The following is a 26,407-nucleotide window of genomic DNA, read 5'->3' on the forward strand; positions in this document are numbered from 1 at the left end:
AAAATTTTTTTTTTTTTTTTTTTTTTTTGTATCTGAGAGTTTATCTTTTAGGCTTATGTTTAGTGATTCCAGTACACATGGTTTCTTCAAATCTCATCCATCTCTCTCTCTCTTCTTTTTCTCTCTCTAGAATCTTCAAGAACACAGTGTTTTAAATTTCTGGGTTCATAGATTAAATTCTGAGTGGCTATTACATAGTTCAAAGATTTTTAATATATTTATTCGATTTAGATCTTCGAAAGCTCGTTCTCGTTCTTGTTCTTGTTTCTTGTTTCTTGTTTCTTGTTCTTAGGTTTTTGTCTGTCTGTGTTGGATCTGTTATTGTCTCATGTGGAAACCTTAGTATTTTCAAAAACAAAAAAAACCATTGTTATTTGTTCATAAACATTATGATGAAAGGTAGTTTTTTGTCTCAACAACAACAACTACTCATGGATCAAACTTTGTCCAATTTGACTTCTCCTTCTTCTCCCAATAACCCGACCCAATTTTTCTCTCCTCCTCCCCCGAAGCGGAAGCGGAATCTCGCAGGAAATCCCGGTAACGTTTCGTCTACTCTGATACCATGTTAAATTCTTATAATTCGACTCGTTTGAGTTCTGGGTCATGGTAAATTTCCATATTCTAATTCATCTAGGTTTTTCGGGTTATCGAGTTATTTAGAATTGAATTTTGGTGAATTTGGATTTAGACCCAGATGCGGAAGTGATAGCGTTATCGCCAAAAACGCTCATAGCAACGAATCGATTCGTGTGCGAGATTTGCAACAAAGGGTTTCAAAGAGATCAGAATCTTCAGCTACATAGAAGAGGGCATAATCTTCCATGGAAGCTGAAGCAGAGATCAAACAAGGAGGTGATAAAGAAGAAGGTGTATGTTTGTCCTGAGCCAAGCTGTGTCCACCATGATCCATCAAGAGCTCTTGGTGACCTCACAGGAATAAAGAAGCATTTTTGCAGAAAACATGGTGAAAAGAAGTGGAAATGTGACAAATGTTCTAAGAAATATGCTGTTCAATCTGATTGGAAAGCTCACTCCAAAATTTGTGGCACTAAGGAATATAAATGTGATTGTGGAACGCTTTTCTCGAGGTAATTATAACCCGTTTTAGTTAATGAATTACCGATTAGTCTCTGCGAATGCAATGACGAGACCTATCCTTTCAGTCTACTTTCCTACGGTACTGTTCTAACAGGTAACTTGGATGTGTATCATATACTTTACACACAGTTCAGACGTGCGAGTATGGACTCACTAGTCAGTTTGCACACCGCTGGGCACTTTCTAGGTCAAACACATGTTAGAACTAGTAACCGTCACAGAAGCATTAGGTTAAACATAATGATCATTCTCCAGCGATTATGCCATAATTGTGTTGGGAGGGAGTCTCAGGGGTTTATAAATAAAGAATACATCTTCATTGATACGAGGACGTCTGTGATTCCTAACAAATTTTTGTTACTTTTGGTGCAGGAGAGATAGTTTTATTACACATAGAGCTTTCTGTGATGCATTAGCGGATGAAAGTGCAAGATCAGCTATGGCATTAAGCCCTCTAATCTCAAATTATAATAATTCACAAGAATTATTATTTAAACGAGGCTTCGGTGGCGGTGATAGTAGCAACAACGACGACAACAATTTGAAAACGGAAATCCCGTCGTGGCTGCAGTCGGACGAAATCTTCGTCGGGAGTACCCAACAAACCCTAAACCCTAACCCTAGTGGTTTAGTTTCTCCTTGTGTTTCGTCTCCTCATATATCTGCAACTGCGCTGCTTCAGAAGGCAGCACAAATGGGTGCGACCATGAGCAGTGGCTCGATGGGAAGGACCCACGAGGTGGTTCACGTGTCTACAGGTGAATGATTCGAATAATTGTTATAATAATAATAATTATTATTATTATTGAATTTTAATAATATGGTATTTTAATTTATAGGTAATTATGGGGAGATGGGTATAAGGTCACGTGAAGGAGGAATGGGCGTCAGTTGTAGTAGTAGTAGTTGTTGTACTGATTATGGGAATAAAGCTGCGGCGGTTTCTGCGGCGGTTCTTGCCACTGCAACGCCTTCTGGGCCGACCACTTTTCTTCATGACATGATAAATTCCCTTGCTTCTGCTTCTCATCCTTTCCATCAAGATTCCTCCGCCTTTAACGCCGCCGCATTCGCCGCCATGCACCACCACACCGCCGCCGGAAGAAGCGACGGTTTAACCAGAGATTTCTTGGGTCTCCGCCCACTTTCCCATGGAGATATTCTAAGCATTACCGGTTTTGGAAACTGTATTGTTCCCAATTCTGCCACTCTTCAGAGCCAAACCCAGAAGCCATGGCAGGGTTAGATTCGTAAATTCAGTTTCTTTATTTATTTTTTATTTATTTTAATTTTCATGTAAGAAACTTAATGGAATATTCGTAAGTTTTTAAGTAATTACCAACTCTTTTTTGTTTAACAAGAATATTTAATTATATTGAAATATAATTATATATAATGCAAGAGTTCTGGTCTGATTTGCTCGTTATAAGATTGACGATGGAACGATCGGGAAGCGCACGAGCTATAAGTTTGGTTTTTTTTGGAGGTCTAATATTTGTTCTCGAAACTCTCTGTTTCAGTATAAAAGCAAACCCTCCAAATTTATGACCTACTCTTCTGATCTTACAATGAACAGATCTCTCGATACACATAAAATCGTTGTAGCTGCATAACAGCTACGCTCAATATGCGAGATTTTGTAGTACTTGGTAGTGCAGCTATGCTGAGTCAGCTCTTATGCTACTAGCTCATAGGTATGTCGAGTAGGCTCCTCTTCAGCTTGCTTATGTGTATATACGTGTATATATATATTTCTCGGTACAATATCATAACTTTGACTGATAGGTTATAGATTCAAATTTTCACTCCTTAACCGACTAGACAAAACAAAATTTGAAAAATATATTTAAAAGGTTTACGTCATCTTCATTTCATAATTTACCGTTTTTAAGCTTATTTTCAACTTTTAATTAATATCGAACAGATTTCTTAAGTTCGTAATAGACGGAAACGTTTTACCCGTAAATAATTGTTTCTTCGCTTGTAAGTTCACTTTTGTGTAGTTTAGGTTCGAGAATAGGGAATAACCCAACATGTTTCGAATAATCTTGATCCGTAAAAATATTTTAACGATCATTCGTGTACTACAAACGCTACTCGAGGATTATATTGCAGAAATGGTATATAATTATTGAAAAAAATAGTAAGAAAAGAATTTGTAAGCAATGAAAAGAGGGATAGAGAGGACATTTCACTAACCTATGACTATGAGAGAGCGAAAGGAAATAATACCAAATATGAGCATTCATGGAAAATGCGTAAATAAAGGATATTTAACATTTTTGTAATTTCTTCATAAGGTGGAATTAAATTTCTATTTAATTATTATTTATTTTAATTGATGTTTTTTTTTTTTATTTATTTACATTTTTAATCATTGAAAAATATTTGAGAAAAAACAGGGATTATAGTATTTAAATATTAATGAATTTACATTAGTATTTAAATAATGTTTTCTCTAATAATTTTATTTTATTTTTCTAAGAGAAGATGAAGTAAATTTTTTTTGAAGCCAAAGTATCGAGACCTCACAAGCAAACATAGCATTCAGATGCTTCCTAGGGTGACTCAATGTCTTCTCGATGCCAATGGATGTTTAGACATCAATGCTACAAGCACGTGTGCATCCATTTAGTATGTAGTATCGAGACCTTGATTTTTCATATGTGCTCATTTCTTTGTTTGGTGTTACATCAAGATGCTGAGACTGTCATTTATGCATCCAATTTTTTTTTTTTAAAACATAATTCATTTGGAGTATTAAGAGAAGATCAGTTGAATAAAGTCATTTAGTGTCAACATCAAAGAGATTTTCGATCTCGTATTGTAACGAGGATGAATAGCGACGCTCAACCGTTGAGTTTATTGTTCATGAGAGGGAAACATAATTTTTGGTAATGAAGAATAAAAGTTCATAAGGAATGCTTTAGGAGAAAGTAAATAAAGATGTGAAACTTAATTCTAATTTTAACTTATAGTTTTGATAGTGTAATTGAAAAGGAGAGGTAGACAACAATATATACCTAGTTTGATCGATTAGGTAATCTATTATATATATATATACAAGAAGTTTGAATCTTTGCTTCACATATTTGTTAAGGATATACGTGAATTGAGTTGAAAAAAATCTTATCGACCAATCCAAAATTTCAAGATGATTAGGTTGGTGACCCGAACAATCCTGAGTAGAGTTTACAATCCAACCCAACTCTCTATTTTAAGTTGGGTTGTTCCTATTTATCCAGCATCGATGATAGATTAATAACTAAAATATCATAAAACTCAAATATCAAAGATTCACCGGACAAATGCGGGACAAATGCATTGATAACGAATGTTTATCTTTCTGCTACATAACAATCTTAGAGCAGAATAGAGTTAGATTGGACTGTAATCTATTTTTAGGTAGTCAAGAACCCAACAAAAAAAAAATGTTAACCCATACAACTACGGAACTAGTTGTATAGTCTGGATCGGTCAGATTACATGAACACGCAATCATTAAAATAAAAAATGCCATTCAAATTCAAATACCTTCTTTTCCTGCTCTCTTCTCTCCATCTCTCCTTGCCCTTGAAAACAATGCCCTTTCTCTCTCTACCCAAAAATAATTTCCCACCTTTGAGGATAAGAATATGATGATATGGTAGGGACAATGGTGGGATAATGGGCTGGGCTGGGCAGGACTGTCCTGACCTGACCTGGCCTGGCCCAACATTGCACAGTTCCCAGACCCAAATGTCTTGTCCTTCCCTGTCTTTTCTTTTTCCTTTTCTGTCTCCCAGGTTTCCTCAACTTTTTCTTCCTAAACAAACCTATATATATATATATATACCAAAAGCTGCATTGGTTTGTAGTGTTCTTTGTGTTTTCTTTGTGTTTTCTTAATGGTACAAACACAATCCTCAAAAAAAAAAAAAATAGTTGACTTCAATCATTCTTCCTCCCTTTATGTTAATCATTTGGCCTTTTCTCCTTGATTCTTCAAATTAATCATTGATCCAAACCTAGAAATCCATTCATTCCCTCACTTTTCTCAGCAACCAAACAACAGCTTAAAACAAACACAACAGCCATTCTCTCAGATAAAGGAAAATGGATCACATGTCTTGGTTTTGTATACCTCCTCCTTTCCTGGACCACAGACTCGCTTTACGACATTATCGAAATTATCAATGAAATGCAGAAACAAAGTCTGTTCAAAATTGTTTCATGTTATTAAACGTCGAAGAACAATACGACATTGTGACATAAAATCTAACCTGTGAGCTCCTTGTTATTTTGAGCACCATGACTTAAGGCTGGTTGGGTTGGGGGTCATTATAAAGAGGAAAAAAAGAAAGAAGGAAGAGAAAACGTACCAAAACATTATTGGGATTTGTTTGTTTGAGTGAACAGAGATTTCAGCAAGTGGAGAAGGCTTCATTGTGGAGAGTGTTGTTTAGAATCATCCTTCTGCTCCTGTTTTGATCCTCCTGCCAAAGCTGCAGTTGCTGCTGCTGTCATGGCAGCTGTGGCTGCACCTATCTTTGCACCACCTGCAGCTTTCATCGCACCAGCAATTTTAGCAAACGCTGCAATTCCTCCAAGTACAGCTCGCAACGCAACAGTTGGTTTTACTGCCATGTTTTTCTTTTGGGTATCTGCAGTTTGCACAGTTGGGAAAATCTTAGGGATGGTAATGCTGAATTAAACAGTGTGGTGACGTCAAAAGTTTTTGAGTCTAAAGGTACAAGTTTATATAAATATTCTGCAACATTAACAATTATTGTTTGTACGAAGTCTCTCTCTAATATTAAATGTGAGATTCCATATCCGTTGGAGAGGGGAATGAAGCATTCCTTATAAGGGTGTGGAAACCTCTCCCTAGCAAACATGTTTTAAAAACCTTGAGGGAAACCCGGAAGGGAAAGTCCAAAGAGGACACTATCCACTAGCAGTGGATTTGAGTTGTTATACAAAAATACAACTCTATCCCAACAAATAACTAAAACTCAATGCAAGTGCCCAGCAGTATTTTACCATAAAAGAGGCATTGATGTCCAGATATTTTAAAAGGCTTTTAAGGTTCGACTTGAGGCAAGACTTAACTTTTAGCCACAAGAATTACGCCTCTAGAAAAATACATACATCGAGGCTTAAAGTCTCTATGCTTCATATGAGGATTAAAATTCAATGCAAGTACTCAGCAGTGTTTTACCATAAAAGAGGCTTTGATGTCCCACCAATGTTTTAAAAGGCTTTTGAGGTTCGCCTTGCCTCAAGGCGAACTTTTAGCCTTAAGATTTACGCCTCTATGAAAATACACTGAGACTTAAAGTCTCAGTGTATTAGTTTGCCCCCATTCTTAAAAAATATAAGGGTTTGAGCTTTAACCGTTTGAACTATTACAACTCCTAACACCTAAGCTTTACAAACATTGAAGACAAAAAAATTATGGAATTAGGTGATCCTACCCCTTGCATTGTGCTTATTACCCATCTCTCTTCTACAAGCTTGTAGGATTATTTCCCCACCCAAAGCCAATATTGGGAGAAAGCAAGAGTTTTAAGTTATTAAATTTTGGTTGAATTACAAGTTTGGTTATTGAACTACGAGAGAGTTATGACTAATAGATTTTAAAAAATGTTAAAAATGTGAGAAGTGTCTAAAATGTATCTAAACTTTTAATGTTGTACGTCACAAGTTATTAAATTTTAAAAAGTATTCAGTAGGTTCGTTTGGCCCGTTATGTATCACCGTCTACTAGGGAGAGGTTTCCACACCCTTATAATGAATGCTTCGTTCCCCTCTCCAACCGATTGGCATCTCACATTATTTTTACTTATAGGACACCTTTTAAAATTAAGGATCCCATTTGATACAAATTTGAAAGCTTATGAACATATTAGACACGATCTTAGAAGTTCAACATTAAGTCCCCACATACCATCTCACGCCCTTGTCACTAAGGCACTCTCACCCTTTGGCCATACTAGTTTACTTGAGTGAAGCCCTCATATATGTGAATACTAGTTGCCATTGCCAATCACACATTTCACGTCCTTCGATTTTGAACTAATTACACTCCTGAATATGTCAGTATGAAAAGATTACAAGACTGTTTTTCGTTCTCTAAAAATGTGTTGAGAATGTTGTTCATTCTCTATAATGTTCAAAAGACACGACACTATGAGACACTCAATATCAGCATGCTTCTATTTCTGCTTACACCACGGTTTGTTATTTCACTATCAAGTTATTGATTAACCCTTTTCATGGAGTAAAATGCAAGTTAACAAGATTAAAGTAGTCCTCAGTTTCTTCATTCTCAACAACTATCCACGTCGAGCCCAATAAATATTTGTAAAAGAACACTGAAAGAAGAATATAAATTTCATAGTCCAAGAAAAAGTGGAGAAAAAAGTACCAAATACTTAGCTTGCAGCAGCTGATCTCCCAAAAATATGAATTCAGAAGATTTTTGCACGCAATGGCTCTCTTTATCCGTCCTCCCTTGAGTAATCTTAAAAGCCAGCCTTCTATATATAAATTTAACATACAAATAGTAAGAAAATGAAATCAACAATTGACAGAAGGAAAATCAGCTCTAAATATCACAGAAAGAATTGAAAGAGTGGAATACTTTACCTTGTTCATCCAAGCCATTAGGTGTAAATTTAGCAGAATTCAAAGGGAGAAAGAACAGAGAAGAATTCGAGAACGAGTTCCATCATTCGTTTCAATGTCGAAGCCGTAATAAATTTCGCAGAAATCAAATGGAACAGAACGAAGAAGTGCTCTCTCATCAAATCCACAGGGGCAGTGAAAAAACATGAACAATCACTAGCTTTATCAATAGACATCAGTTTAAGGTTCAAAAACTCGTAATGTAATTTTCTCTTCCATTAATACAAATTTCTAAACCCTAAAATTGAGGGGAGCGATACAGTATAGCTAGAACATTAAATTTATCATAACCCAATTAAGTTCTTTGAGTTCTGCCAAAATTGAACACAGAGGCAATGCCTAAGTAAGAATTTCCATTCCCCGTCTCCACTACCTCATCCATATACTCATATTCAGCAGAACAATCATGAAAATGGACAAGAAACTCAGTTTAAAACAAATTAGATCTGAAACTGGGGTAACATACATACCAATGTAGCGTTAATCCGCTGAGCTCAGATGGTTGAGACTCAAATCAGAACGCGAGCATGAAGAATGAGAAAAGGAAAATAAAATACAGAGAAGAGCCGGGGAATCGATAACCTGAGAGCCTGAGAGAGATTATGGGGAACGGCGATTAACTCCGAGAAGGAAGGCACCCAAAAATGGTAGCCGTGTTCACCCAATTCAAAACTTATTACCAAAATTATTACTTCCATACATTTTATTAGTACAGTCAGTAACCCTTAATTTTTTAAGTATTTCTTAGTCACCCTATCATCATAATCATTCTCATTTGAATATGGTATTGGTTCATTCATGTACCTTTATATACTCAGATGCAACATGCCACTAGCTTCCACCGTGGTTCGTCCCTGAACCACATCTTACTAAAAGAGATATTGCTCTCATATGATTTGTAACTCTCCATACCCAAGATTTAGATTAGGATTTGACACCTGTATGCTTTGACTTTCTTCTGCATCCCTACAATGTAGTCATGTTTTGTCCTCACTCTAAAAATTGTCAACCAACATACAATTACTTCAAACAAAGCACACTTAATTTTAGAGTTCTTATAATTTGGCCACAAAAAATGAAGGCCCAACTCGTTAGTATATATGGTAATTTCAATTTTTTTAAGCTTTTCTTAGTTATTATCATTATCATTATTGCTCTCATTTAAATATAGTCTGGATTCATTCATGCACCACTAATTTATATCTAATCTTTAAAAAAATCGTGAAATTTTTTGAACCAAAATATTAAAAAAAAAAACATTTTCTCAAAATTTTAAATGAAAAATAAGTTTTTAAATTTTACTTTTAACTTAATTTTTGTTTGTAGAAGTTTAAATTACAGATTTAACCTCGAAAACAAACTATTTAGTCTCTGAAGAAATTTTAAATTTAATTTTTGAACTATCAATTTTTTTTTTAAAATTCAAGTTGAATTAGCTTGAAATTTGTGTGTGTGTATATATATATATATAATTGAAAAAAAAAAAATCTTGACCACAAAAAGACAACCCTCAACTCAAAACATTCCCTTCAAAATTCCTCGTTCTGACCAAATTCAGTTGAGATCTGTCGTTTTCACATCCACCCATTTTCCCTCACTAAAATAATAATAATAATTAAAAAAGAAATAATAAATAATAAAAAAAGAAAGTAATTCCTTTAATTTCCCCCAAATTTCAAATCCTCCAATTTCCCTCGGCCCATCCCCGCCGCAGCCGCACCCGCTATCTCAATACCTTCCATCTTCAACTACAACATTCTCTTTAACCCTCAAATGACCTCCATCCACCACCACCACCCTCCTCCCCACCACCACCACCTCTCCAAATCCACCTCCGCCGTCTCCTCCTCCTCCTCCACCGCCACCACCCAAGCCTGCGCCGCCTGCAAGTACCAACGCCGCAAGTGCGTTCCCGACTGCATCCTAGCCCCCTACTTCCCTCACCATCGCCAACGCCAATTCCTCAACGCTCACAAACTCTTCGGCGTTAGCAACATCACCAAAATCATCAAAAACCTCGATCCCTTCCAAAAGGAAGAGGCAATGCGCACCATTATATTCCAATCCGACGTCCGATCCCTCGATCCGGTCGGCGGATGTTACCGCATCATTCGCGACCTTCAGCGCCAGATCCAGTACAGCAAAGCCGAGCTCGAGATCGTGCTTCATCAATTGGCGATCTGTAAGCACCAGGCTGCTGCCTCTGTTTCTGCCGCTGCGATTCTGGACGCGGATCATCCTATGAGTGGAGGATACGCCGGAATCGAGCACCAATTTGTGGAGGAAGGATTTGTAATTGGGGAAAATGAAAATGCGGAGAGTTTAGACGACGAAGCGGCGGAGGTTTGGGGGATTCAGGCTTCCCAAATCTCGCCCTGTTCTTCCTTCAAATCCTCTGTTCATGATTTTGATCATGTCGATATTCATTATCATCATCAACAATTTGTTAGGTTTCATCCGGATCATCATCAGTTTCTTCATAAGAGGTCAGTTTCTTCTCTTTTTCATTTTTATCTAATTTATAATTTTAATGTTACAAATTATATATATATATTGATTTACTCATCATATTTGGCGCCAACCTACGTTATGGAATTTATTTTTATATTTTATTCCAATTGACTTGCTTCAAGCCTGGTCCATAACATAGCCCTAGAGGAATTTATAGTCGTTGAGGAATTTTGGAAAGCTAGAGATCCTTCTGCTGGATTTTGCAATGGTCTGCAAATTTTTAGAAATAAAGTTTACATTTGTTTGAATCAGGAGCAGCAGATTATAACAAATTAGAAGGATGAATAACTCTTAGATTGAACTTGGAATCTATGATGATCACTCTTAGATCTCATGACTGAGATCACTCACTCCACAATTAACTTGATCCTGACTACTCCAATGAATCGATTTTAACCTCAAACTTAAAGCAAGGTTTGAAAGAATTATAACAAAACAAATGGAAGAAAATAAGGCAGGAAACAAATTTAAGAAAATAAGGATAAATAGTTTTAATTGGTAGACTGTAACTCGGTTATTCTATTGATTTAATATGCTATATAAAGATTTTTGGACTAAAAAAATCTTTGTTTCTATTAGACGAACACGGATATTGTCCACTTTAAACATAAGCAAAAGGCCTCACCGAATGGAAGAGTATTCCTTGATTATAAACTCATGATCATTCCCTAAGTTAGCCGACGTGGTTAGCCAATGTAAGATTTTCATCATCAACAGTTTCAACTTGTAAATTTGCAAGATTTGAAGATATAATATATAAGTATCTTGAATCTTCTTTACTTTCGATACATCAATTTTGACGAGTGATTGGATTCATATCATAACCCAATGGATCAGGCCTTTTCAGTATTTTTAATATATTAAAATTTTGTAATTATTAATTTTCATAAGCAAAAGAATATAGCTTTAAAAATTTAAATTAAATTGTGCAGTGAGGTAGAAGCAGGCATGGTGGAAATAGATAATGTGATATTGAAAGAAGATTCAGAGCCAATGCAAAATGACCAAGATGGAGAGGTTAAAGGTGCAGTAAATAATTTATTTACCTTCCCAACCACCCTCTGATACTTACCTTCTTCTTTACTTTTTTACTTTTTTTTTTTAATTTTTTTTTTATTTAGTCCTAAAGTATATATTTGAGAAAAAGGTGAGTGATATATTTTAAAAAAAGAAGAGGTAAAATTCAATTATTTTTTACCTCTCTTCACTTTAACCTTCTTCCAATGTTAATTTTTCATACTTCATAGGAAATTAATTAATGAAACCATTTTTTAATGTATTCACCTATTTTGCACATTAATGAGAACCAATTTTAATTAATTAAATTACTTACCTCACGATATTATATTTAAATTGACCATATAAAAAATTATTTACTTATTAGAGTGAATAATTGAATTTTTTTTAGCTATAAAAATATGAATTCAAATATTTAACATTTTTTTAGCTATAAAAAACGGTTTTGCTCTTCGCCTTCAACGAATTGACCACCTCACCGTCCATCTCTACGCTTTGACAGTGATTTTGAGGCTGACAACGATAGAGTTGGGGTTGAAATTGGCATTCGTACTGACCTTACAGGCAGTGTTTAGATACTAATTATCACTCCTACCGACCGTGTTGATCAAAATGTTGTAAGCTTATGAAACGAAAATGGTTCTTGGAAAGAAGTTGATATCGAAAACAATATTTTCAATTGTTGTAATAAAAATATAAAATTATATAGAAAAAGAATTATGACGTATTAATTTGGAAATACGAGCGGATGTTTACATGTTAATTTAAGGCAAGTAGGGCACATGTTATAATTAATACACGAAGCTGTAACAATAATTGAATTTATATATAAGGTAATAATTGCTTTTAATTTTGAAAAATACTCAATATTTCCATATTTCAACCGTCCAAAAGAACATCAATAATTGCTTTCAAATTGCAAGGACCACAGTATCATAAATAATTGCTTTCACTATTTAATATTTAACCTATGAATCTATTATTAAAATATTTTAAAATATAATATTTTATTACACATTTTTGTCTTTTTACGTCCGTCAAAATATTTAAATCCAGCCAATAATAGAATAATTTACTGAGATTTTTGACTTTGAAGTATTTGACTATAACAATTTTGATAGACATTGACTCACTTTTGACGGTTATTATTTCAGAAGATGATCTAGAGCTGGGTCGATCACGTTTATTGAAAGTAGACGATAGAATGGTTTTACTAGACAAAACTTATCTATACGTCAGTGTAACACGTACTGATATACTTCATAACTGTATAAAATGTGATACTCTATATGGTCGTCTGCAGAATATGAGCTCGAACATTATTAAGGTTGGTGGAGCGAACCGAAAAGGTATGGAAGGTGAATGGATAGAAATTAATATATATTTTTTAAATTACCAAACATTCCACTAAAAATTAAGTTGAGGGAGAAAATAGTCGAATTATAAAGATTAAAAAACGTCGGTTGTAGATTATGTGATAAGGGAGCTAAAATCACCGACATAAATGAAATAGAGAACACGTGTCGAGATGTGATTGAGCAGTGTTGTGGGGAAACGAGACAGCAGGTGGCAAATCAACTGCCAAATCTTTGAGGGCCGCCCTGCCCTGAGGTGGGTACGTTATTTGTCAACATTCATTGGCTTTTTAGGCGCCGTTCGTTTATGCTCTGTAGATTATCCTTCAGCCACATTTTATTTATTTATTTATTTAATTTTAAGGATTTTTTATTTAATAAATATTAAAAACAATATAAATATTTTTAAACAAATGATAAATTTTAAGGGCCATTTTTATAATTTAGTAATTTATTTGAATTTTTATAAATCCCACTTTTAATATTTCAACAATAAAAATATTTTTAAATTTTTTTTTTTAAAGGGAGAGATATTAACGAAACTTTTTAATTTTCTTTTTTACCTTTTTATTTTGTGAGGGTGAGCTAACTCCAAAAATCCGTCCTCAGTTCGGATTGTAGGCTTCAACTCGCCTGCATGAAGTCGGAATCGCTAGTAATTACCGGTTAGCCATACGACGGTGAATTCGTTCCCGGGCCTTGTACACACCGCCCGTCACTATTAAAATTTTATATATATTTTTAGATAAAATATAAACTCTACTAGTATTTATATTAATTTAGCGACTAATTTCTATTTCGAATTTAAATATAATTTTGACCGTAGAATATAATTTAAGGAAAGAAAGAATGAATGAAGAGCTTCTTCCCCTTTGTCTGTCTTCATTTATATCTGTTCTTGTTTACAAAGGGAAGGAAAATAAAGAAATTGAAGCTTAAATTCTCAATTTTGATTCGTTTTTTTTGCACTAATCTTAATGGGTTTAGTCTTATGAGGCCCACAAGAAAGCAACGAACACAAATTTCAACCATTAATTTTCAAAACCCACTTAAATTCGTCGCCTAATTCTTCATTACTCAAGACAAATTCAACTTTAAACATTATTTATATGAACTTGCGGAGAATCACTTGGACGTTTGGCTGAATCGAAGTCCACCATTGCAATTTCAATCCATTTTTTTAAAGCTTTCCTCTACTTTTACCCGTAACCCTTTTTCTCTCTCTCTCTCTCTCTTGCTCGATTAAGTGTGTCTTGTAGTGGGTTTGGATTAATCGGATTGGGAAGAAGAAGCACTTTAATCACGGATGAGAAGAAGGGGGTGTTGTTTTAGTGTTGTTCTTAATGCTCTGATAATTCTAGAGCACAGTTTTCGTTTCATTTGTGTTTGTTTTTCCCATTGCTTTTACAGTACAATTTGTGGGTCTTCTTCGTTTGTTTTTCGGAACTGTTCGGCTCTCGAGCTGTTACTCGTAGTACCCATGTCGCTAATTCTTAAATTCTCTGATTCTTTCTGATTTCTCTCATTTTGAGCGGTTGAGTGCGGTGAAAAAAGGAAGAGATCTGATGAAAACTGCTGAAATTTCCTCTGCGATTGCGACTCTGATGGGGTTTCGATCGCTGTTTCTGCTTTTTGGGATTTGTTTTGCTGTTCGTTCTTGCTCTGTCTGTGAATCTTCAGGTATTGAATGGGCTTCGCTTCATTTCGTTTCGTTTGATCTGATCGTTTAAGTTCTAGAAAACATCATTTGGGGATGAATTTGGATCTGGGTTTGATCTGGAATGAGATGAGAATCTGTTGAATGATCACTTTTCTAGTATTAACAGTATGATTAGCTTCATGCATCGAGTGTTTGATCTTTAGATTGTGAGTTGAAATCCAGTACGTTTCTTATCATAGTTCTTTCTTACTTGCATCAAACGTAGAACTGACCAAACTATGCACAATCTACTCCATTTTGTGTTGCTTGCTGAGATTCTGCTGCTTTTTGTTCCATATTATGGATCTTTCTGCTCTCATTTTGCAGTTATCGTCCCGAACAGGCGAAGCCAAGCGCGTTCTTCGCTCACAGGTGACATCAAAAGTAAGTGACCAAACTATGCATAATCTACTCCATTTTGTGTTGCTTGCTGAGATTTTGCTGCTTTTTGTTCCATATTATGATCTTTCTGCTCTCATTTTGCAGTTATCGTCCCGAACGGTCGAAGCGAAGTGCGTTCTTCGCTCACAGGTGAATCTTTGAAACTCAGTTTGAGAATTTCTGTAAAACTAGCAACATTTGATCTCTGTGTTCACTATGAAGTAGTATAGTTTTATGATATATGGCGAAATCGAGCGCCGAAAAACGTATTGGAAGACATAAATCTCAAGCTAACTGAGTGTAGATTATAGTTTCTATGTTCATCCTTTCAACTTTCTGAGCTATCAAATCTTGACAATGTTCATATAAACAGTAACGTTTATTGTTCCTATGATGCAGCGACTCGATTAGATGATTCGAGTAGAGCTCCTAGCATTGCACTTCCACCTACCGTACCTGCTAAGAAATGGGGGCACGGTCATGAATTTCGCCATTCAAGAAGGAAGTTTAGAAACAATGCTCCACGGCGTGGTTATCGCGCATCGACTCCGGAGAATGGCCAGCAAGGTGAAGAGTCGAACGATATATTAATTTGTTTCTTGAATCTCATCCATTTAGATCTATGGAAGTATTCACTAGTGAAGTTTCAGGCCGTGCTGCTGTCTCTCCAATTCAATCACCATTACCATCTGCAACGAGAGGAAGGTCGCCGAGACCTGCGCCATCGCCAATGATTCCACCGAACCACTATTATAGTATGACAAAGAGAACCTAAACATTTTCTTGAACTATGATATGCTCAAGGATGACGTTAACTTTATGATATGTTCATGCCTTGTTTATAACAGTGCCCATTCCTGCTCCTACAATTTCTCCTATGGGTTCTTACAAGAAGAGGAAGAAGAGCATGCCACCATCACAAGTTATGATGCTACCACCCCCACCTCCTAATGGGGGTAGGCATACACTTTTCGCTCGGTATTTCATATTGAGTTATCGGAATGTTTCCACGTTATGGTAACCATATACTTTGCGTTCCATACTTGTAGATTGTGTGATATCATGTACCGAGCCACTGACCTATACACCTCCCGGGACGTTGTGTGGTTGCGTGTGGCCAATTCAAGTCAAAATCAGTCTTGATGTTGCAATATACACGTTTTTCCCTCTGGTTTCGGAGCTGGCAGAGGAAATTGCAGACAGTATTGGTCTGAACCATAGCCAAGTTCGAATTATGGGAGCTGATGCTGCTAGTCAGCAGTTAGAAAAAACGACTGTCCTCATCAACTTGGTTCCGAGAGGACCGAAATTCAATGATACCATGGCCTTTTCGATATATCAGAAGTTTTGGCACAGAAAAATATCCATTAACGCTTCGTTATTTGGTCGATATCAAGTCCTGAATGTCAAATATCCAGGTTATCTCTTGATCCTTCATCTTTTGGTTTTGGATATTAAAAGATTACACACACCAGTGGATGTGGATAAGTGAATCTAGTGCATTATTCACATTATTTGTGAGATCCCACATCGGTTGGAGAGGGAAAACGTAAGGGTGCGAAAACCTCTCCCTAGTAGACGCGTTTTAAAACCGTGAAGTTGATTGTGATACGTAACGGGCCAAAACAGATAATAACTGCTAGTGGTGAGCTTAGAATGTTACAAATGATATCAGAGCCGACACCGGGCAATGTGTCAGTGAGAACGCTGGGCCCTCAAGGGAGTGGATTGTGAGATCCCACATCAATTGGAGAGGGGAACGTAAGGGTGTGGAAATCTCTCCCTAGTAGACGTGTTTTAAAACTGTGAAGCTGACGGCATTACATAACGGGCCAAAATGGACAATATTTACTCGCAGTGGGCTTAGGCTGTTACATTTTTGGTCCTATCGTTCTCATTGATTGATACTTCAAAAGACGGTCTCTTGTTGGATTAGTTGTTCTAAGACTTAAAGAAAAAACTTATGCATCATGAAATTCTTCAACAATCTCAGGGGCATATTTTTATGTCCTTTTTCTGATAAGCTCTAGCTTATGCAGGTCTTCCGCCATCTCCTCCGTTACCTCCTTCAGGTACTTCATCCATTAACGATGGCTTGAACACGAGCAATACTAATATTGGAAATGCTATAAAACCTTTGGGAGTCGACGTGCCAAGAAGAAGGAAAGAAGGGCTTAGCGGAAACATGATCGCCGTGATTACTATATCGTCGTTCACTGCCTTTGTTATGTGTGTTGGACTTGCTTGGCTTTGCCTGTTGAGATGCAGAGTGTTTGCACATCAGGCAGCACAAGCTCCACAAAACTTGATAGCCTCACCTACAAAACCATCAGGTAAAGCTATTCAATCAAATTCTTCTTAATAATGTTCCCTTAATAGGGTCTGTACTTGTTTAGTCCTGAACTGAGTCATTTCTACAGGCCCTGCTGGATTAATGATGGCTGGAACTGAACCTGGTTCTTCATCCCTGCCTCTCGATGCCGATCCTATGATGTATATAGGAGCTGCAAAGAACTTCACCTTGAAAGATATGAAGAAAGCTACCGACAACTTCGACGTTGCAAGAATATTAGGAGAAGGTGGCTTTGGAATTGTTTACAGTGGCAGTTTGGATGATGGAAGGGAAGTGGCTGTGAAGGTTCTCAAACGACATAATCAACACGGTATTCGGGAATTCTTGGCCGAAGTCGAGATGCTGAGCCGTCTACACCATAGAAATCTAGTTAAATTGATTGGTATCTGTACAGAAGATCAGATTCGCTGCCTTGTTTATGAATTGGTTCCGAATGGAAGCGTCGAATCGCATTTACATGGTAAGCAACTTTCTGCAAGTTCTGAAATCGGATCGTCAAACCGCATTAGTTCTTGGTTGAAATAGGTGGTTTGACATTCATATCCAAATTGTTCTGTGTGATTTCAGGCATTGACAAGTTAACTGGCCCTCTTGACTGGGATGCTCGGATGAAGATTGCCCTCGGTGCTGCTCGTGGCCTAGCTTATTTGCACGAAGACTCTAATCCTCGAGTTATTCATCGAGATTTCAAAGCTAGCAACATCTTGTTGGAATATGACTTTACAGCTAAAGTTTCAGATTTTGGATTAGCTAGAACTGCACTAGAGGAAGGAAACAAGCACATCTCAACCCATGTGATGGGAACTTTTGGGTAACAAAACTACTATCTGTCATGTAGTTTCTTCAAGTTCATTTACTTTTCACCTAACATATTACCTTCTGATTTCCAGTTATCTAGCTCCGGAGTATGCAATGACGGGCCACCTTCTTGTAAAGAGCGATGTCTACAGCTATGGTGTTGTCCTTCTCGAGCTACTTACGGGAAGAAAACCAGTTGACTTGTTGCTTCCACCGGGGCAAGAAAATCTTGTTGCTTGGGCTCGACCGCTTCTAACGAGCAAGGAGGGGTTAGATGTAATTACAGACCCAGCTATTAAGTCTGATATCTCTATTGATAGCTTGGCCAGAGTAGCTGCAATTGCTTCTATGTGTGTGCAACCTGAAGTGTCTCACAGACCATTTATGGGCGAGGTTGTTCAAGCTCTAAAGCTTGTTTGCAATGAGTTCGAAGAGACAAATGAGGCAGGTTCACGAAGTTACAGCCGAGACGAACTTCTAAGTTACATGGATAGTAAATTTGGAGGAATTTCAGGGGAAATACTAAACGCTACCGACACCTTGCACCCGTTTCCTTCAGAAAAAGAGACGAATGTAGGACTATCGGCATCGGATTTAATCAGCGCATCTGCAAGATTTGAAGGACAGGAATTAGTTTCCTTGAGATGGCATACATCAAACTCAGAACCCTTGAAAATGGGAAGGAAGAGGCAGTTCTGGCAGAAACTAAGAAGTTTATCACGAGGCAGCATCAGTGAACATGGCTTTTCTTCTAAATTTTGGCCTGGATTTCGTTAGTTTATGTTTATTCATCTCTTGCAACGCAACATCTTGAAGTTCAAATCAATTGCATTTCTTAGGCCTTTAATATTGTGGCCATCTTTCTAGGTTAGTTCAAATCAACACTAATCTAATGAAATTTAAAGACATCAGTGAAGCAATAATTGAATACATAAAACAAGTTAGATATTCCACTTAAAGTTAACAAAATCATAAAGCTATCCATACACAACTGCAGATGCACACTCACTAGAATCTAGCTCAAACATAAAGAACAAGTCTAGTCTTCCAGTGCATCCAAAGAATGAAAACTCATAAACTATCAAAATTATACAAAACAAATCGTAGCCAAGTAGCTGAAAGAGACTATATATAAAGAATACTTATCATCTTAAAAAATTTGTAATTCCATACCAAGCCAGAGGTGCGCATGCCCACCGTTCTTTAATAATCAACTCACCCAGATCATACCTTCACTAACAAGTAACACAGCCTGTAATTTTTTGTTGTCTTTATGCTTCCGACATTCCAGATTTCTTTCCCAATCTATCCATCAAGATTTTCAGGCCCATGTACCTGCAAACACAAAACAGGGTATCCATTTGTAATTAGTTGCTGTTTATCAACTTTCTTCTTTGAAAGAGAGTTTGCCAACAAACAGAAGTTCATTATTATACCTTCCCATCATCATAACAGTAGCTTGAGGATTGGTGCCGGGGGACTTGCTGAGTGTCGAACCATCGACAATGCGCAGTCTAGTTACTCCGAGGACTTTAAGGTCATGGCTCACCACCTTGTCCACTAGACACCCTCCATGGTAGTGCCATATTGTGATCACACTGTCTTTGCAGAATTGCTCCAAGGACTTGGTGTCATTGCTATGCTTCGGTATGAGGTTGATGTTGGCCTTTACACTAATATTAAGTAGTCTTTCTAATGTTTCCTCGTCACATTGTGTGAAGTTTGTGAAGTATTTAGAATCCACAATCTTCGTAAGCATGCGAACTCCTTCGACACATCGGTGAAGATCATATGGATGATGAAAGTAGTTGAAGGTCACAGCAGGATTGTCGTCGACATTAGTGTTGATCAAGCTTAATTGTCCTTTTGAGATCGGATTTGCTATTTTTCCTAGGACGAAACCTCCTTTAAATGCCTCGTGGGGTAAGTCTCGTTTAGTTTTAATGTAAGCTTGAATAGCTTCAGGCGTTCTCTGTTTTGGAGGAATGGTGGATAGCTGCCCAATCTGGTTAAACCCACAAAATAAGTATCATGCATCTACTAACATACTTCAAATCTACTTAACTCATGTGCAAAGATAACTCAGTTTAACTCAAATAAACTCAAATGAGAATTTTTATATGAATGACCTAAGAAATGGAGTGAAAATGAGAGTGGATCAAGTTTTTCAAGAACAAAATGAACGTTTGTATATTTATTATGAAGGGAAAACAGAGATGTTAAATTTACCTCAGCTGACATCAAACCATGGTGACAGTGAATACTTTCATCCGACTGTCCAAAACCACTGCTAGATTCAATATAAACACCAAGCTTGGTGATTCCCACTGCTTGTATAAGTGACTGCTGAACTGGTCTATTGCTTGGAACAAAAATGGCGTTCATAGGGTTATCAGCCATGTCTTTTCCAACAAATTCATTGTCAAGAACCATGGAGATGTTCCACTTTTCAAGATCAGGCCTCGGACCAATTCCACTGAGCAGCAGCATTTGTGGAGTCCCAATTGCTCCACTGGACAATATTACTTCACTCTCACTGTTGCTCGATAGAAGAACTTTGTGTTCATTTCCAGTTTCATCCTTGAAAACAACTCCAATTGCCTTCGGTTTCTTACCTGTAGTGGCCAATTCAAACCATATATGAAAGTGCTAATGGCTTAAATAAGATCCTCAACTTCAATTCTCATGTTTTTAAGATCACATTGAATGTTTAAACTAAACAAAGATCTTACCAAAACCAGAATAAATGCCACGTAAATGTCTGCATTTCACCCAAATTTCTCAACCAATTAAGAAAAACTAGAACAGATATCCTCAGAACTCCATGATTTGGATAACGAATGGGCGAAAACAAAATCACGAAACCGATGAATGCGAGAGAAAGAAGCAAACGAACCATCAGTGGTGTCAAAAATGAGTCGTTGAACAGTGGCATGAACCAGAACCGTAAGTTTATCGGGATTGCCTGAAGCTAAGAGCTCAGCGGTGGTGTGACGGCGGCCGGAACTGTCGAAAATGGTTCCGCCGACTTTGGTGCCGTAGAGATGATCGTAGGTGAAGCCATTGAACGGTGAAATACCGACGTCCAGTAGACTTTGGGTGAAAGCGTTCTGCCAATCGGCGAGGTTGGGGCGGTGAACGATTTGCTTCTCCACCCATGAGTATGATTCGTTCACCAGCTTCTCGTCCCAACCTACTTTGTTTATGAATCTGCCAAATCCCACTAATCAATTTCCTTCATTAAACTCGATTTCGTTCCTTCAATTATTTATTTAATTGTATTAAAAATTTATTCGTTCCTCCAACTATTTATTTATTTATTTATTTATTTAATTGTATTAGAATTTATCCATAGGATAGGATATTGTCAGTAAAAAATCCCATAATCATCAAACATTTTCAACCACGTTAAAAAAAAGCTTTTAACTTTTCTAAAAATTTTAAATTAGTTTTTAAATTTTTTTAATAATACCTTAATTTTTTTTTCTTTTTTACTTTAAAAATATAAAAAAAAAAGTTGAAAAATACCTGGGGTGTTAGTCGTTTAAAAACATATTTATAAACTTTAAAAAGAAATAAAAAAATAATTATAATTATATAATTGGACTTTTGTATATTTTTATTTTTAAAAATTAATTTTTTAATCTCATATTTAGTGGACATTAATAAAATGGGGTTGGTGAGTGGGGTAAGTGGATTTTGTTATTAAATGAACCACCTCTAAATGGGTCCCACTATACCTGCCTTCTAAATTATTGTTTTTTTTTACCAACCTTCAAATTATTGTTATTATTTTAGAAAATTAAGTAGTTATATTTTCTATTAAAAAGCTTATATAATTATTTTAAGAAAATATTATTCATTGGTTTTCATTTTATTTTTCTTTATGTAATTACAATAAATTTAAATTATTTTTGAGAAAGAAACAAGAAAATGAAACAAATTAGGAAGATTTTTTTAAACAAAAAATATAAATTATTTTAATAAGCTATAGATCCATATAATAATTGTCATATAATTAAGACATAGAAATGAAAATGAATAATAATGAAAATTAAAAAGAAAGCTTTTTTAGCTCGTTTTTTTAATCAATTTATGTGCATAATGGAAGCCTATAAAATTATTATTTTTGTATATTTTTTAAAAACAATAAAAATAAAAATAATTTTGAAAAAGGGGAAAAAAAGGGCGCGAAATTAAACTACCTTACGCTTGCTCTGGTATAGAAGCCTGCATTAATGGCGGAACCACCACCCAAAACCCTAGCTCTCGAATTGATTACTCCGTCCGTCGAAGCGAAGAACTGAGAAGCCGAGGTCGGAGAAGTGTCGGCGAGGCCGATGTGGAAGTTTCGAAGGAAAGACACATTCGCATTCGTGAAAGGTACGCCGCCTCTTTCGAGTAGCAGCACGCTGAAGTTCTGTGACAATGTCGCCGCCAATGGACAGCCGGCGGTACCACCGCCGACGATTATATAATCGTAACCTCCCTCTCGCTCATGGCCGTCGCGATAGAAAGAGCTAGCGCGCTTGATGAACGGGTATCTCGATTTCACCCAATTTTCTCTACCTGCACTTGCATAGATTTTTCATTTGCTTGTTAGATTTGGGAAGAATAGGTTATTTTGGTGAAGAGAAAGTGCTCAAAACTTTGTGTTTCCGTTTTGTGAGTCGATTAGGGCAAGGAAAATGAGAAAACGGCGATTCTTTCTCTCTAGAACCCTAGAAAATTGAACCCTAACGATCATAGATGCTACTCTGTTTTGAAGATTTTGAGGAGAAACTTTGTAACTGAACAGAATCGAAACAGAACTTTGATTGTTGATATTAGTTACACTAAAATTGAAGATTTGAGGAGAAACTTTGTAACAGAACAGAATCGAAACAGAACTTTGATTGCTGATATTAGTTACACTAAAATTGAAGATTTGAGGAGAAATTTTGTAACAGAACAGAATCGAAACATCACTTTGATTGTTGATATTAGTTACACTAAAATTGAAGATTTTGAGGAGAAACTTTGTAACAGAACAGAATCGAAAAAGAACTTTGATTGTTGATGTAGTTACACTAAAATTGAAGGTATGAGAGAACCAACCTTGGCAAGAAGAGAGAAGAAGAACAACGAAGAGAAAGAGGTTCACGGCCCCAACCAACGCCATTGAATTGCAGAAATGGAAAATGGAAGCTGCTTCCTCGAAATCAGAGTAGTGGATGATCTCTTAGATCGTGTGTGGATCGCAGATTTAAAGACGAAGAACAGATCCCAAGAAAACACATGAATCTGGTAAAGAGAAAGAAATTCAAAGAGGAAAAACAAGAGATTTGTAATATAGTTACTGTATATGCTTATTTAATGATGAATTGAATAATACAGTTGGAGCTTTGGATGGATGGATGGGTGTGCTGGTGGATCGTTGGATGAGGCCTTTTGAGGTCTGACCATGGCCGTCCATGGATGCTACTAGAACATCGCTCATTCACCTGTATGGGTACGTATATTTATTGCGTTGGTAGCTTCCAGTTGACATGGCATGGTTTTATTTAAATTTTAATTAATTTTATAATTAATTTTTAACCGTTTTTTTTTAAAATTTTAAGTCTTTAAAATATACATTGAAATAAAAGATGATTTTTTTTCCCCTTCAAATGCCTTAATCATCAACCACATCCATCCAACCACCAACACAAATGTTTAACCATCCTTCTTTGTCGTCCTATAGTTTGTACACCTTGGCACCCGTGAATGTCTTGCGAAGGGGCCATCGTGTTTCCAACGTGTAGTAGAACCAGCACTGCTCGTAATAAACTCCTTACCAAACTGTTTTAATGTTTTATGTTTTTTTAAAAAATTGCCTTTAAAATAGTTTTAAACCAGCAAGATTCGTTGGGATTGTTGGAAGAGAAGTTGTGCAACCGCTTATGAATTTATAAGCAGTGAATACATCTTGTTGGAAAAATTAGAAGTAAAACCATGAAAGCTTATGCTTAGAGTGGAAAATATCATCCAATTGTAGAGAGTCGAGAGTTTGAACATGGTATCAGAGCCATGCTTTTAACACTTAGTCATGTTAATAGAATTCTCGAATGTTGAACAAAAGGTGTATTTTGCAGACCTAGCCCATTTTAGGGTGATTTTGAAATCGAGCAGTTTTTTTGCACAGTAGCGAAAAAATTATTTCTTGGCATTGGGGTGGGGAATGCCCCAACTCGATGGTTGGGAGCCGAATTTTGCAGAACCGGCGAGTTCTCGCTTACGTTCTAGTAGGGCAGTTCCAAAATTGAGCGGTTTTTTTGCACAGTAGCGGAAAAATTATTTCTTGGCATTGGAGTGGGGACTGCCTCAACTCGATGGTTGGGAGCCGAATTTTGCGTTATGGGCGCGTTCTAGTAGGGCGGTTCCGAAACCGAGCGATTTTTTCGCACGGAAGCGAGAAAATTATTTCTTGGCATTGGGATGGGGAATGACCAAACTCATGGATGGGCGCAGAATTTTGCGGAGCCGGCGCGTTCTAGTAGGGCGGTTCTGAAACCGAGCGATTTTTTTGCACGGTAGCAAAAAAATTATTTCTTGGCATTGGGGTGGGAAATGCCCCAATTCGATGGTTGGGAGCCGAATTTTGCGGAACCGGCACGTTCTCGCTTGCGTTCTAGTAGGGTGGTTCTGCAACCGAGCAATTTTTTCGCACGGTAACAAACAAATTATTTCTTGGCATTGGGGTGGAGAATGCCCCAATTCGATGGTTGGGAGCCGAATTTTGCGTTATGGGCGTGTTCTAGTAGGATGGTTCCGAAACCGAGCGATTTCTTCACACGGTAGCGAAAAAATTATTTCTTGGCATTGGGATGGGGAATAGCCCGACTCGATGGATGGGTGCAGAATTTTGCGGAGCCGGCACGTTCTAGTAGGGTGGTTCCGAAACCGAGCGGTTTTTTCACACGGTAGTGAAAAAAATTATTTCTTGGCATTGGGGTGGGGAATGCCCCAACTCGATGGTTGGGAGCCGAATTTTGCGGAATCACGCGTTCTCGCTTGTGTTCTAGTAGGGTGGTTTCGCAATTGAGCGGTTTTTTCGTATGGTAGCAAAGAAATTATTTCTTGGAATTGGGGTGGGGAATGCCCCAACTCGATGATTGGGAGCTGAGTTTTGTGGAACCGTCGCGTTCTCGCTTGTGTTCTAGTAGGGCTATTTCGAAACCGAGCGATTTTTTCACACGGTAGCGAAAAAATTATTTCCTTGGTATTGGGGTGGGGAATGCCTCAACTCGATGGTTGGGAGCCGAATTGTGCGGAACCGGTGCGCTCTCGCTTGCATTCTAGTAGGGCGATTTCGAAATTGAGCAGTTTTTTCGTATGGTAGCGAAAAAATTATTTCTTGGCATTGGGGTGGGGACTACCCTAACTTGATGGTTGGGTGCTGAATTTTGCGTTACCGGTGCGTTCTCGCTTGCGTCCTAGTAGGGTGGTTCCGAAACCGAGCAATTTTTTCACATGGTAGCGAAAAAATTATTTCTTGGTATTGGGGTGAGGAATGCCCCAACTCGATGGTTGGGAGTCGAATTTTGCGGAACCGGCGAGTTCTCGCTTGTGTTCTATTAGTGGTTCCGAAACTGAGCGGGTTTTTCGAACGGTAGCGAAAAATGATTTCTTGGCATTGGGGTGGGGACTGCCCCAACTCGATGGTTGGGAGCCGAATTTTGCGTTATGGGTGCGTCTAGTAGGGTGGTTCTGAAACCGAGCAATTTTTTCGCACGGTAGCAAAGAATATATTTCTTGGCATTTGGATGGGGAATGACCCAACTTGATGGATGAGAATAGAATTTTGCGGAGTCGACGCGTTCTAGTAGGGCGGTTCCGAAATTGAGCGGTATTTTTGCACGGTAACGAAAAAATTATTTCTTGGCATTGGGGTGGGGAATGCCCCAACTCGATGGTTGGGAGCCGAATTTTGCGGAACCGGCGCGTTCTAGTAGGGCAGTTCCGCAACCGAGCGGTTTTTTCGCACGATAGCGAAAAAATTATTTCTTGACATACGGGTGGGGAATGCTCCAACTCGATGGTTGGGAGTCGATTTTTTCGGAACCGGTGCGTTCTTGCTTGCGTTCTAGTAGGGCGGTTCCAAAATCAAGCGATATTTTCGCACGGTAGCGAAAAAATTATTTATTGGCATTGGGGTGGGGACTACCCCAACTTGATGGTTGGGTGCCAAATTTTGCGTTACCGGCGCATTCTCACTTGCATTCTAGTAGGGCGATTCCGAAACTGAGCGGTTTTTTCGCGCGGTAGGGAAGAAATTATTTCTTGACAATGGGTGGGGAATGCGCCAACTCGATGGTTGGGAGCCGAATTTTGCACAACCGGCGCGTTCTCGCTTGCGTTCTAGTTGGGCGGCCGAAATCGAGTGGTTTTTTTGCACAGTAGCGAAAAAATTATTTCTTGGCATTGGGTTGGGGAATGCCCCAACTCGATGGTTGGGAGCTGAATTTTGCGGAACCGTCGCGTTCTCTCTTGCGATATGGAATC

At 37.4% G+C, this 26,407-nt stretch overlaps 4 protein-coding genes and 2 long non-coding RNA genes across 12 annotated transcripts; 4 read left to right on the forward strand and 2 right to left on the reverse strand.

Annotated features, from left to right (window-relative positions):
- Positions 1-54: 54 nt before the first annotated feature.
- LOC111464572 (protein indeterminate-domain 7-like) lies at positions 55-2,492 on the forward strand. 2 transcript variants are annotated; one of them, XM_023108842.1, is made up of 4 exons: positions 55-540; positions 692-1,091; positions 1,474-1,859; positions 1,941-2,492. In XM_023108842.1, the coding sequence occupies exons 1-4, from the start codon at positions 390-392 to the stop codon at positions 2,345-2,347; spliced, it is 1,344 nt and encodes a 447-aa protein (XP_022964610.1). In that variant the 5' UTR covers positions 55-389; the 3' UTR covers positions 2,348-2,492. The 2 variants fall into 2 exon arrangements, with proteins under 2 accessions (XP_022964610.1, XP_022964611.1); XM_023108843.1 differs by having other exon boundaries at positions 62-540; positions 698-1,091.
- Positions 2,493-5,295: 2,803 nt separating this feature from the next.
- LOC111464277 lies at positions 5,296-8,437 on the reverse strand. 2 transcript variants are annotated; one of them, XR_002714008.1, is made up of 3 exons: positions 8,353-8,437; positions 7,511-7,622; positions 5,296-5,744 (listed from the first exon to the last, which is right to left on the reverse strand). It is a non-coding gene; the product is annotated as an uncharacterized LOC111464277 (long non-coding RNA). The 2 variants fall into 2 exon arrangements; XR_002714007.1 differs by having other exon boundaries at positions 8,241-8,437.
- Positions 8,438-9,591: 1,154 nt separating this feature from the next.
- Positions 9,592-14,150, forward strand: LOC111464216 (protein IAL1-like; the record flags this gene model as incomplete). Its single annotated transcript, XM_023108310.1, has 3 exons — positions 9,592-10,256; positions 11,214-11,310; positions 14,064-14,150. Coding segments are annotated over 3 exons (849 nt in total), but the record flags the coding sequence as incomplete, so codon positions are not given.
- On the forward strand, positions 13,668-18,753 carry LOC111464274 (receptor-like serine/threonine-protein kinase ALE2). 5 transcript variants are annotated; one of them, XM_023108405.1, is made up of 11 exons: positions 13,668-14,333; positions 14,680-14,736; positions 14,839-14,883; positions 15,133-15,300; positions 15,384-15,488; positions 15,582-15,689; positions 15,783-16,151; positions 16,773-17,066; positions 17,154-17,546; positions 17,654-17,897; positions 17,977-18,753. In XM_023108405.1, the coding sequence occupies exons 1-11, from the start codon at positions 14,219-14,221 to the stop codon at positions 18,659-18,661; spliced, it is 2,583 nt and encodes an 860-aa protein (XP_022964173.1). In that variant the 5' UTR covers positions 13,668-14,218; the 3' UTR covers positions 18,662-18,753. The 5 variants fall into 5 exon arrangements, with proteins under 5 accessions (XP_022964173.1, XP_022964175.1, XP_022964176.1 ...); XM_023108407.1 differs by having other exon boundaries at positions 13,669-14,333; positions 14,680-14,724; XM_023108406.1 differs by having other exon boundaries at positions 13,670-14,333; positions 16,773-17,069; positions 17,160-17,546.
- Positions 18,754-18,807: 54 nt separating this feature from the next.
- Positions 18,808-23,116, reverse strand: LOC111464276 (protein HOTHEAD-like). Its single transcript, XM_023108410.1, has 6 exons — positions 22,982-23,116; positions 22,090-22,453; positions 20,781-21,094; positions 20,114-20,499; positions 19,321-19,889; positions 18,808-19,219 (listed from the first exon to the last, which is right to left on the reverse strand). The coding sequence occupies exons 1-6, from the start codon at positions 23,043-23,045 to the stop codon at positions 19,156-19,158; spliced, it is 1,761 nt and encodes a 586-aa protein (XP_022964178.1). The 5' UTR covers positions 23,046-23,116; the 3' UTR covers positions 18,808-19,155.
- LOC111464278 lies at positions 22,324-23,346 on the forward strand. The gene is made up of 3 exons (XR_002714009.1): positions 22,324-22,424; positions 22,966-23,170; positions 23,261-23,346. It is a non-coding gene; the product is annotated as an uncharacterized LOC111464278 (long non-coding RNA).
- The last annotated feature ends 3,061 nt before the right edge of the window (positions 23,347-26,407 follow it).

Source organism: Cucurbita moschata, unplaced genomic scaffold, assembly GCF_002738365.1.
Source record: "Cucurbita moschata cultivar Rifu unplaced genomic scaffold, Cmos_1.0 Cmo_Scf00030, whole genome shotgun sequence".
Classification (NCBI taxonomy): Eukaryota; Viridiplantae; Streptophyta; class Magnoliopsida; order Cucurbitales; family Cucurbitaceae; genus Cucurbita; species Cucurbita moschata.

What these genes read in the sequence shown, in the direction of transcription:
- LOC111464276 (XM_023108410.1), bottom strand. Translation starts at nt 23,045, where the DNA reads ATGGCGTTGGTTGGGGCCGTGAACCTCTTTCTCTTCGTTGTTCTTCTT. An exon ending in TATACCAGAGCAAGCGTAAG is followed by an intron (nt 21,095 to 22,089) that starts GTAGTTTAATTT and finishes GGGATTTGGCAG; the next exon opens with ATTCATAAACAAAGTAGGTT. An exon ending in CATTTTTGACACCACTGATG is followed by an intron (nt 20,500 to 20,780) that starts GTTCGTTTGCTT and finishes TGGCCACTACAG; the next exon opens with GTAAGAAACCGAAGGCAATT.
- LOC111464274 (XM_023108405.1), top strand. Translation starts at nt 14,219, where the DNA reads ATGAAAACTGCTGAAATTTCCTCTGCGATTGCGACTCTGATGGGGTTT. An exon ending in AGTGCGTTCTTCGCTCACAG is followed by an intron (nt 14,884 to 15,132) that starts GTGAATCTTTGA and finishes CCTATGATGCAG; the next exon opens with CGACTCGATTAGATGATTCG. An exon ending in TCCGGAGAATGGCCAGCAAG is followed by an intron (nt 15,301 to 15,383) that starts GTGAAGAGTCGA and finishes GTGAAGTTTCAG; the next exon opens with GCCGTGCTGCTGTCTCTCCA.
- LOC111464572 (XM_023108842.1), top strand. Translation starts at nt 390, where the DNA reads ATGATGAAAGGTAGTTTTTTGTCTCAACAACAACAACTACTCATGGAT. An exon ending in GAATCTCGCAGGAAATCCCG is followed by an intron (nt 541 to 691) that starts GTAACGTTTCGT and finishes ATTTGGATTTAG; the next exon opens with ACCCAGATGCGGAAGTGATA. An exon ending in GGTGGTTCACGTGTCTACAG is followed by an intron (nt 1,860 to 1,940) that starts GTGAATGATTCG and finishes TTTAATTTATAG; the next exon opens with GTAATTATGGGGAGATGGGT.